We start from the raw sequence: 12751 nt of genomic DNA, 5'->3' as shown, positions 1-12751 counted from the left end.
AATTCTCTGCCACAGGAAACAGTTGAGGCCAGTTCATTGGCTATATTTAAGAGGGAGTTAGATATGGCCCTTGAGGCTAAAGGGATCAGGGGGTATGGAGAGAAGGCAGGTACAGGGTTCTGAGTTGGATGATCAGCCATGATCATACTGAATGGTGTTGCAGGCTCGAAGGGCCGAATGGCCTACTCCTGCACCTATGTTCTATGTTTCTATGCATTAATATGCCTGATCATGCCATTCTTATGCTCGTTAGCACGTGACAAAGGCAGCAATCCTGAAATTACTACCCTGGAGGTCCTGCTTTTCAGCTTCCTACTCAACTCCCTGAATTCCCTCTCCAGGACCTCCTCCCTTTTTCTGCCTATGTCATTGGTACCAATATGCATCAAGGCTTCTGGATGCTCTCCCTTCAGAATACTCTGTACCCGATCCGAGACATCCCATACCCTGGCCAAACACAAAATAATCTGCAGATGCTGGGGTCAAAGCAACACTCATAACACTCTGGAGGAACTCAGCAGGTCGGGCAGCATCCGTGGAAAAGATCAGTCGACGTTTCCACGGATGCTGCCTGACCTGCTGAGCCCCATACCCTGGCACCTGGGAGGCAACACACCATGTGGGTATCTCTATCAGGCTGACAGAACCTCCTGTTTTATGCCTGAACCTTCCCTGTTCTCCAACACATGATTGGTGCTTTGGTTATAGCCAAGTTCCCACGAAGTTTTCCCCTTTTAAACTTCGCTCCCAGATCTGCGCACTGCCTCCTCTCTTGTAGCTCTCCAACTCACAATTGGTGCGCCAGTTATAGCCGAGTTCCCACAAGGCCTTCCCCCTTTAAACTTTGCTCCCGGACCTGTGCACTGCCTCCTCTCTCGTAGCTCTCCAATTCTCGACTGGTGCACCGGTTCAAACAGGAATTAAAACAGGAATTTCAGCTGCTCTTTTAAGTAAATTGTGCTTCAGTTAGTTCTTTTTGAATGCTTTCTTGTAAGATTCCGCAAACTAAACAATCTCTCAGTGCATCATGAAGTCCATCATTGAAATAACAATGCTCAGACATTTTCTTCAATTCAGCCATTTATGTTGAAATAGACTCCCTTTCCTTCTGATTCTGATTATGAAACCTGAAGCATTCAGGAATCAACAATTATTTCAGTTCTAAATGTTCCTGCATTACTTTCATGATATCCGTAAAGCTCACTTCAGCTGGTTTGGTTGAAGCAGTCCAACTTCTAAACAAACTATATGCCTTTAAATCCAATGCACTCAGCAAAATTGGTACTTGTTTCTTATTAACTATTCCATTTGCTTTAAAACACTGTTCAATATACAAAATCCAGTTATCTCTTCTGCAATCCAATGTACCCAACCATATCTGCTTTATTTATGATTATTATCACTCAGTACTTACTATTTATGAATCTATGAATTTGTCCATTTCTTAAAAAAAATCGAACATCTTCTCCTCTGCCCAAAGCACATGCCACACTGTTTTCTACTGTTTTCTCATGCTGCAGTTTTTTTAAATTCCTACATCTCGCTGCGCTTCAACAGGAAGCGACCCTGGGTTTGTTTAAAACTTCTCTGTCACCACTGTTATGTTTTGTAACTCCAAAACAAAAACTAATTGAAAGGAAAGTAAGAGAGCCGGCAGATGTGAGTCTAAGTCTTCTTTAAATTCTAAGCGAGGCGCCACATATGACACAGTGAGGTATGAGGTATGCCATTCATATACTTCGTAATTATAACCATAACAAATTATTTAAATAGCAATGAATGCTTAATCAAACAATATTACTCAAATATTACTGACTATACAATATGACCCTCTGCCTTTGCCTAGTAGTGGAGATACTCACACTGTTTCCAATACAACTGAATAGCTCACAGGGCTACTTCAGAAGTGAGGGCTTTGGGTTTGAAGTCACAGGCCAGAATAGATAAGATGAACAGTTTTCTTTTATGAAGGACACTACTGAACCAGACGGGTTTTGTGACAATCTTGTGGTTTTGTGGTGATCAGTACAGATTAATTTACTACACTGAATTTTCCCAGATTTCATGGTGGAATTTTGATCATCTCCACACTGTCAGTCCTTGCCCCTGGATTACTATTCCAATAACATCTGCTTCACTATTACCCAGTTTCCAAGCTCCACACATTAAACTGCAATGATCATTTCATTGAGGTTCCGTAGTGGCTCAAGGTGCAATACACTGCCTGGGTCAAGGTGATGTTTACTATTCATTATATGTTCCTACAATCCATACGTGGGCTGGCTAGTTTAATTCATAACAGATGAGACTGTACTTCAAACATCATTTGGCTACAACATGCTTTAAGAATCTTTAAAAGGTGCTATAGAAATGAAACCATTCTATCTGCTTTTTTGCCGGACTCTTAGGATAAAGACCAAATTCTTTCCTGAGGAAGGGTCTCAGCCCAAAACATCAACTGTTTATTCATTTTCGCAGATGCGGTCTGACCTGCTGAATTCCTCCAGCACTTTTTCAAAGTTCAAAGTACATCTGTTATCAAAGTATGTATACATTATACAACCTTGAGATTCATCTCCTTACAGATAGCCACAAAACAAAGAATCCCAAAGGAATCCATAAAAAAGACCGTCAAACACTCAAGTTGCAGGGAAAAAACAAATCGTGCAAACAATGAAAATAAGCAAATAGCATTCAGAACAAAGTGAGACCACAGATGCAAAGCCAGGCGTCACTGCAACCGGAACAGGCCAAGCATTTCTCTGGATTTCCAGAATATGGAGAATCTCTTGTGTTTCTAACCTCTTTCCACTCTGGCTACATGGGTTCTGCGGTGATTTATGTGGCTAATACAGGAATCTCTGACTTTTCGACAGACAAGGCAGAAGATGCCTGATGGGGCAGACAGGCAAGTTGCTTGCATCCACCCCCCCACTCCACACCCCCATTCACACAAGGCACCTACGTGCTCTGAATACTACACTTCAGGTTCTCACTATCATCCCAAGTATTCCTCTTCAGGGATGCTACGGTCTTTCACAATTTGAGCACATCTTCCAATAATTTCCCCTGTCCGCTAAATATTCTCACACCAAGAGGGCTCAGGGTAGCATGTCTGTTTCAAGATTCTAGTGCTATCTACATTAAACCTGTTTTACCTGCTGCAAGATCTTTAATAATCTGAAGTTCCCTAAAACTTTCCATTTCAAACTATCAACCTTTACAGTATCGGCAAATGATTTTGTCAATACCTCAGAATCAAAGTAATACTTTTTTTTTTACACAAGCTAAGACCAGAAGTTCACAATGTCCTGCTTCACATACTCTGAGCAGGACCTATTTCCCCTTTTATCATTCAGCTTCCTACGACACTGCTACATTTCCCCTCATGCACTTTGCTGGAATAATTCCAACCAGGCTGGTGTGTAACGTCATTGTCAAATCCTGCACAGAATCAGAGATCTGACATGAATTTCAGTTGTTACACAATACTCTCACCATATAATAATACTGTTGAGTGAGGTGCACTGAAGTCTTAAAGATATTTCCATTTTTATTTCCCACTCTTAAAATTCAACGGTTTTTAAAACAATGCATCTTCTACATTTACAAGCTAAGCTTCAGCCAACTTACTCAGAATCTTTATGTAAATTGTTTTAAAAATAAACCTTCAGAAGCATTGCTTTTTGCTTCCTGCTTCACAGCCTGCGAGAATTCTTCAATTCAATTGGCTGCCTAACTTTTGACATTCTTTGCTGCTGAACACTATGGGGGGGGGGGGGGGCAGTAAGCAGTACCCTTACTTCAGGCAATAGACCTGACCAACCGTTGCTAGAGTAGGCACTTCCAAAATAAAAGGATGAGGCACTGGAGCACAGAAAGAACCGTAGCTCTGCAGGTGAAGAGCACTCATCGTCACAATACATCTGAAACTCAGCAATTTCATCCGACCTTACCAACCAAACCATACCACTATCATCAATCCATCCACGTTAACTTGCTACCATCATCAACATCTAACAGGCATTCCCAGTTTGTGTTAATTTTTTTATTTTAATATAGCCCTGTTAATGATAGATAAATACGTACAGCATTATACGAATCTTACGGCAGTGAAGCCTTGAATTCTAATCCTGCTAAAAAACAATATCTACAGAAAGTACATCGATACATACCTGGAGTATGGTTTATTATGTTCCCATCAGATCAGCAACACCCCAAGTGTCTTATTTGTAATGCTGTACTGTCTAATGAAGCCATGAAACCATCAAGACTGCAGGAACACTTCTGTAAAAGACACTCTGAAAAGGCTACTTATGGTATTTCTCAGTTCCACAAGATGAAAGAAGCATTTGAAAGGCGTTGCGCACTCATCACTTGCCAAGAAAGCTAAAAATGGCCTTGATAGTGGTCTCATTGCTCCTTATAACACTTCCAAAATGATAGCAAAGTGTGGAAAATCTCATATAATTGGTGAAAGATTAATAATGCCTGTATCAGAAGTGCTCATCACTGTTCTCAAAATGGATACCAGTATTTTAAAATCAATTCCTCTGAGTAACAACTCTGCAGCTCGTTGTATTGACAAAATGAGTGAAGACATCAAGTATCAGCTATGCACAGAGCTACAACAAGCAGAATTTGGAATACAACTGAATGAAAAGTTCGACTGTTTACTCTTTTTCCATAGATACTGTCTGGTCTTCTGAGTTCCTGCAGCGTTTTGTGTGTGTTAACTGGATGAGTCAGCGGTGCGAGACAACAAGGCATTGCTACTGACTTATATATGGTTTATCAAAAATGGAAAAGTTTATGAAGAGATTCTCAAAGTTATAAACAAATATCAATAGAGAATCAATCTACAACAAGCTCAAAATGTATATTAAGGATAAAAGTATTCTGATTTAGAAACATGATTTCTTGTGCAACAGATGGAGCACCATATATGACAGTTTGCCATGCTGGTTTAGTGGCATTTATGAAAAAAGAAATTCCAAGTCTGTTTGCAATCCATTGTGTAATTCATCATCAACATCTTGCAGCCAAAAACCTCAGCCAACAACTTTGTTCAAGCATGACTCTTGAAATATCTGCTATCAATAAAATAAAAGTTCATCCATTAAAGAGCAGAATATTTCCCCAGTTATGCCAAGATAATGATGAAGAGTTTGAATGCTTGTTTCTTCATACTGAAGTGCATTGGCTGTCAAGAGGCTGGGCTTAAAGTGTTTCTTTGATTTCCATCCTCCTACCTTGCTGAAAGAGGCTTCATTGCAGTGAACTACATATTCACAAAACACAGAAACCACTTGAACATTCTTACACATGGGGACTCAAGGCTTTTGCTGTTACAACTTGAACAAGATATTTCAACTCTCGCTAAACCCATCAAGCTCAAGGATCACATTGATATCAAAGCTGCTGTACAGTGCACAGGTACTGTTTAAACTAGGTTTAAAGACAAGTAAAAATTTAAAGCAGAATAATTTCCTCATGTTAGCATATATTTTCAGTGCCACTGGTTAATCTGTTCCATACCTTACAATATTTAATATTATTGCACTTTAATTTGTTATTTATGCATAATTCACCTGCAGATTTTATCCTTACCTTCACAAGTTATTGTGTGTAATATGTATTATGTGTACATCTGTACCTTACAACAGGAATTCTGCAGATGCTGGAAATTCAAGCAACACACATCAAAGTTGCTGGTGAACGCAGCAGGCCAAGCAGCATCTGTAGGAAGAGGTACAGTCGACGTTTCAGACCGAGACCCTTCGTCAGTCCTGACGAAGGGCCTCGGCCTGAAACGTCAACTGCACCTCTTCCTACAGATGCTGCTTGGCCTGCTGCGTTCACCAGCAACTTTGATGTGTGTTGTCTGTACCTTACACCCTAGTTTGGAGAAATGTTGTTTCATTTCTATATACATTATGTGGTTATATATGTTATATACATGTATATAGTTAAATGACAATACACTTGACTGGACTTCACTGCTAACCAGAAAATCGGAGGCATATTTGTCCATCATGATCCTTGTCAACTCATTATGGATGGTCCCAGACCGAGCTGCAAAAAGAGAGAGCAGGGCATGGAGCTAGCAACCCCATCCCATAACTGCAGAAACATCAACAGAAGCTCCTAATACCTCATCCTTGAGAAAGGAAGGACCTAAGATGAGCTACACACTTGAAAGACTGGCCTCGGACAGAGAACTGTGGCGAGCTGCCGTCTGCAGCCTATGCCCCAGAAGGGGTGATGGGCTTAAGAAATGACCCTTCTCCTTGATTAAGCACAACAGCCCTTGGTTAATCTACATCATTTCCAGTTAGACTATTCAAATAGTTTGCTCAACTGTCATTAAATTAACCAGTTGGTAACTAGGTGGCTCATGCTTTCTCGCTTCTGGAACTATATTACAATGACGATTCTCTAGTCTCTATAAGATTAATAAAATATGGACCTTTCCATCATGTCTTCTCACAAGCTTCTAAGCAAATAACTTTATAAGCTTTTGAAAACAGTTGGAGCAGTTAAGCCACATCTATAGGTTGTGGAAATCTCCGTTACCCAACAGCACTAATGAGAAAGTTAACCAGACACTACATTGTTTTGTAGAAGACGTTCACCCTTCAGATTAATTAACTTTGCAAAGCCACTAGACCTGATCGAGCAGTATAAAATGCTTACACAAAATCATGTAGCAAAGGAAGCCCTTTGGTGCCTCATGCATTTCTGCCAATTGCATATTCCAATTTTTCTCCCTCCCCTTTCTCACTACTAATGTTTTATCTTTGAATGTTTAACCAAATTTTGTTTCAATGCAATTTTTGAACCATTGTCCATCATTCCTCAATTGCACATAACTCCCAAATCTCCAATTCTCTTGCAGATGGTTTTACAGTCCTCTGGTTACCAACCATCCTTCAAATGACAAAGGCATCTCTTTACTTAAAGAAAACTCTTCACAATTTTGAACATCCAAATTAAACCTCTTCTGCTTCAATAATAGCAATCCCAGCATCTTCAGTCCATCCACATTAACTGGAGCTTGTTATCCATGAAACCCTTCCAATAAATGTCCCCTAGACACAGTAATTTATAAAGAATTTAGGATTACTTCTTTCTTTTGCACCCTGTAACCATTTGAAAACAATCTTTCTTTGTTTTTGTTACAAAGTTAAACATTCCTATCAACATAAACCTGCAAGATTTTTATCCATTTCCCCTTTAAATAAATAGGTTTTAAAAATTATACATTCAATGTGACAGCCTAGCACATCAGGCAGACAAGAAAGGAACTGCACACCAGAAACTGTACACAGTGCAGCCAACCTCAGCTACTCCCATCATACCCTGTGCTCTGAGATTGCTCTAAGCTGTTTCCATGGGAAACCAAAAGTCGTGACAACAACTGCAATTAAACACACAGATAATTATTGAATCATTGACTAGTGTAGCACTGACCATTCAGCCATCAGGTCTATGCAAGCTCCTTGAAACAGCAGTTACTCTCACTCCCCAAAAGGTCTGACAATATTTTCCCACTTGAAATATATGAAAAATTATCCAATTGATAAGTTGGAAAAATGAAATTTCTCCAGTTTCATTTAAGGCTACAACTGAATTTATATCCTGCCAGGGGTACAATGGTAGGTTATACAAGCAGGTAGATTAATGCAAGCAACCGAGGATGGGGTGCCATGGGTTGATCTTACTGCTCTAGCTTTAAAAGTAAAGGGGGAAAAAACTGATTAAAAATTCAGTTGACTTATCTGCTTTCAGAATGCAGCACTCAGTCAGAATACAATACAGGGAATCCAGGAGAGCAGCAGATCAGAGCGCCTACAAGGCACCACTCTAGGAAATTCACCCTTGTTCACACAAGAAGATTAGCATTGGAGAGCAGACAGCACATAATAAGTACAAGTGAAACTGTGGAGAAAATAACACCAGGAGGCAGAAGCACATCAGCTGAAATGTGTGCACTCCACTAGAAGAGGGCATGTGATGAACGTTTATATTAAAGGTTGATGATGGTTGGCCACTCACCGGTTTCTCTTTCTTCTGTATTTTCATGGTCCAGTGTATAGACAGCCAGCTTAGTTTCTGTAATGATAAAGCCACACAATGTGTCAAACAATAATGAAATTATATGCATTTTAAAGATACATAATTACTTGTAAAATCTCATGATACTGGGTATGACCAGTTAATGATTTAAAATTCATATTCAAAATGGCATGCTTCACTGATCCATAATGCAAGCACATCTTGACAGCTGAATGGAATAAAAAAAAATTGACATAGCCATTTACAATATTTAACAATACATATTATGACTGCAGGAAATAAAGACTGAGAGCAGGAAGCATTTGCCAGACAACCATAGATATCTGAAGATCAATCAGATGGCAGCCGAGGATCACAGAACAGTGAATAAAATTAAATAAAGTGATGGGACGTGCCAATGAGTAGGAAGCACATTGAGGAGCAAGATTAGTCTGCACTGAGAGGCTAGGGTTGATCAAGGGTGGTCAGTGTGGTCATAAGGAGACACCTTATGAGTTAACTGATTTTTGTTTTACAGAGAAGGTGACCAAGTACGTCAATAGACAACAAACAATCTAATAGAGGTCAAGTGCCCCTGTGGGAGGAAAGGTTGAACCCTGGTATCAGGACCAGGAGTAGAGGGGAGATGGCTGGTATAAAAAAAAGTGCTGAAATAGAGGCCAGAGATGACTGATGGAGAGGGAGGAGGACAACAGACACTTGAAGAGAAATTTTTCTGGATAAGAACAAGTCCAGCCTGCTAGGTAAGTGTTAGTGGAAAGGAATTGGTTGGATCTTTGTTCCAGAAGTGCTTTAAGCCTTTCCTAATGGAAGATAATGGTGTATAAAAACTGGGCAACCATAGTGAAGATGGGGAAATCAGAAGCCGTTAAAATGGTGGAATGCTGCTACTCTCACAATATTTTAAGTATCTGGATGAACGCATGAAATGCAATGGCACAGAAGGCTGAGAAATGAAAATCGGAATTAGTATTTAATGGCCAGCATGGGCAGGCAGGGTTGAATGGCCCATTTCTATGTTGTGTGACTTCATGACTAAATATTCAATTGGAATTGGAGTTTTAAGATGAATTGAAAATTCAAGCCTTTCTGGATACTATAGCACTGCAACCCAAAATGTCCATCCAACTTCAGACATGTACTAACTTCCAGTTTATAGCCTTTCTGTAGCTTGTAATGTAATTAGGAGGAATCATTTGTACATGCTACTCTGCCTTCAGTATCCATACCATCACTCAGCTTTGTCTACTTTCTTGACCTATCTCCAAATCCTTTGATTTACTAAAAACATATTCACTGAAAACCACTGACAACTCTTCAGATAGTGAATTTCAAAGAATAACAACCCTCACAGAAAAGTGTCACTTCAGTCCTAAATGGCTGAGCCCTTATCCCAAGACCATATCCCACTCTGAGGAAACAGTCTCTTAACAACCACTTCATGAAACCTTCTCAGAATTTTATATATCAAAGTGAGATCAGCTCTATGCAGAACTCAGCTACTAATTCTCTGGTCAAAGGACAGCCTCCTCATTCCAGAATTAATCCATAACCCTCAAAGGCAAGTACTTCTGTACTATGCTAGGAGACCTAACTGCACACAATACTTTCCTAGCTTCATCCCAACGTCTTCAGCAGCTTCACCAAGTTTGGTACCTAGAACTGTAGACAAAATTTCAACAAAATTCCAGTACCATGTCCAAACATGGATTAGAAATTACTTAGTATCATTGTGTTATGTTTGGGAGAACCAGTAGATGTGGTATACTTGGATTTTCAAAAGGCTTTTGACAAGGTCCCACACAGGAGATTAGTGCAAACTTAAAGCACACAGTATTGAGGGTAAGGTATTGATGTGGATAGAGAATTGGTTGGCAGACAGGAAGCAAAGAGTGGGAATAAACGGGACCTTTTCAGAATGGCAGGCAATGACTAGTGGGGTACCGCAAGGCTCAGTGCTGGGACCCCAGTTGTTTACAATATATATTAATGACTTAGATGAGGGAATTAAATGCAGCCATCTCCAAGATTGCAGATGACACGAAGCTGGGCCGTAGTGTTAGCTGTGGGGAGGATGCTAAGAGGATGCAGGGTGACTTGGATAGGTTAGGTGAGTGGGCAAATTCATGGCAGATGCAATTTAATGTGGATAAATGTGAGGTTATCCACTTTGGTGGCAAAAACAGGAAAACAGATTATTATCTGAATGGTGGCCGATTAGGAAAAGGGGAGGTGCAACGAGACCTGGGTGTCATTATACATCAGTCATTGAAATTGGGCATGCAGGTACAGCAAGCGGTGAAAAAGGCAAATGGTATGCTGGCATTCATAGCAAGACGATTCGAATACAGGAGCAGGGAGGTACTACTGCAGTTGTACAAGGCCTTGGTGAGACCACACCTGGAGTATTGTGTGCAGTTTTGGTCCCCTAATCTGAGGAAAGACATTCTTGCCATAGAGGGAGTACAAAGAAGGTTCACCAGATTGATTCCTGGGACGGCGGGAATTTCATATGATGAACGACTGGAACGACTAGTCTTATACACGCTGGAATTTAGAAGATAGAGGGGGGATCTTATTGAAACGTGTAAAATCCTAAAAGGTTTGGACAGGATAGATGCAGGAAGATTGTTCCCAATGTTGGGGAAGTCCAGAACAAGGGGTCACAGTTTAAGGATAAAGGGGAAGCATTTTAGGACCGAGATGAGGAAAAACTTCTTCACACAGAGAGTGGTGAATCTGTGGAATTCTCTGCCACAGGAAACAGTTGAGGCCAGTTCATTGGCTATATTTAAGAGGAAGTTCGATATGGCCCTTGTGGCTAAAGGGATCAGGGGGTATGGAGAGAAGGCAGGTACAGGGTTCTGAGTTGGATGATCAGCCATGATCATACTGAATGGCGGTGCAGGCTCGAAGGGCCAAATGGCCTACTCCTGCACCTCTTTTCTATGTTTCTACACTGTACACCCATTTAGAAAACCATGGATTCTCCCAAGTCCTGTCTTTTATAGATACTAAAAACCATGTATAATCAGAACAACACACACAAAATGCTGGTGGAATGCAGCAGGCCAGGCAGCATCTATAGGAAGAGGGCAGCATCCTCTTCCTATAGATGCTGTCTGGCCTGCTGCATTCCACCAGCATTTTGTGTGTGTTGCTTGAAATTCCAGCATCTGCAGATTTCCTCGTGTTTGCGTTTATAATCAGAACAAAACTTGCTTGCTTTACATTCATACACTAATGCCATAAAAGGCAAGCAATTTAGGTTCTGCTTTCAATGCTTGCTGTGCTTGTGTGTCAATCATTATCTTAACTTCAGTTTATATCCAGAACCTTTACTACTCTACCCAATAAGAATCTAGTAATGCCAGTTGTGAGAATGTAGCTGAACCTCCGGAAGTACTTTGCAGATGTGCAAAATTCCACAACTTTTATCTGAAGTGGTACTAACTGACATCATCCCAAATAACTCAGCCCTATTCTTGTCATAAGAAACCAGGGAAAATAATTTAGTTGAACTACCAAAAGTTCACATTCAATACTGTAACACTATTACAGCACTAGTGACCCAGGTTCAAATCCTGCCACTCTCTGTAAGGGGTTCCCATATTCTCCCCGTGACCGCATGGCTTTCCTCCAACATTCCAAAGAGGTCCCGGTTAGTAAGGTAATTGGTCATCTGGGTGTAATTGGGTAGCACAGGATCATTGGGTTGTTACAGTGCTGTATCTCTAAATGAGTAACAATAAATTCTGGCCACCACAATATAGGAAGCATATGGGGGCTATGGAGAAAAAGGTTTACCAGGATACTGCATGAATTAAAGGGTATGAGCTACAAGAAGTTGGACAGACTAGGGCTGTTTTCTCTGAGTGGCAGAGGCTGAGAGGAGATCTAATAGAAGTTTAAAAAACTATGAGAGGCAGAGATAAGAGCCTACAGCCAGTGTGCTTTCCCCACCCCTCCCCAGGGTTGAATGTCTAATAGCAAAGGGCATGCACTTAGGGTGGGAGGGAAAGTTCAAAGGCAATTCAAAGAATGTTTCACCACCCCACCCCCCCCAACCTCCACAAAAGTACAGAGAGTGGTGGGTACCTGCAATGTTCTGCCAAGGGTGGTGATGGAGACAGATACAATGGAGGCATTTAATGTACACTTGAGATAGGCACATGAATGTACAGATAATGAAGGGTTGTGGACCATGTACAGAAAAAGGATTTGGTGTCATTAATTAATTCACAACACCATGGGCCAAAGTGCCTGTCCCTGTGCTGTACTTTTCTATGTACCAATTCTACTGATCAAAGTAAATTTATTATCAAAGTACATATACATCAGGCCGGCTGGTGGTGTAGTGGCATCAGCACTGGACTTCAAGGCAGAAGGTCCTGTGTTCAAACCCAGCCAGGTCCCAACCTGGGCAGCAGCAGCATCTGCGCAGAAGAAAGGCCTGGCAATCCATTTCTGTATCTTGCCATGAAAACCCTATTGTCCATGAAGTCACAAAGAAACCAGAAACCCCAGATCAACAACACTTACTGTGCAACACAAAGCTTACGTTGCTGATAATCAGCAGAAGCACAAAGTCATCAAGGCAATAAAACAATACAGGGACAAGATTCAGACTCAGCTCTCCACCAACACACACAGCAAGGTCTGCACACCATCG

At 40.9% G+C, this 12751-nt stretch overlaps 1 protein-coding gene across 1 annotated transcript in view; it reads right to left on the bottom strand.

The window, feature by feature from the left end:
* chd6 (chromodomain helicase DNA binding protein 6) overlaps positions 1–12751 on the bottom strand; it is a 363558-nt gene that overhangs the window by 315503 nt on the left and 35304 nt on the right. Inside the window, exon 2 of the mRNA XM_072244838.1 lies at positions 8059–8115. Coding sequence (XP_072100939.1) covers positions 8059–8085 — 27 coding nt within the window. The 5' untranslated portion in view covers positions 8086–8115. The remainder of the gene's footprint in view (positions 1–8058; positions 8116–12751) is intronic.

The sequence above is a fragment of the Mobula birostris genome, chromosome 2 (genome assembly GCF_030028105.1).
Source record: "Mobula birostris isolate sMobBir1 chromosome 2, sMobBir1.hap1, whole genome shotgun sequence".
In the NCBI taxonomy this organism is placed as follows: Eukaryota; Metazoa; Chordata; class Chondrichthyes; order Myliobatiformes; family Myliobatidae; genus Mobula; species Mobula birostris.
The sequence above is the reverse complement of the archived record's forward strand: the minus strand, read 5'-3'. Positions and strand labels throughout refer to the sequence as shown.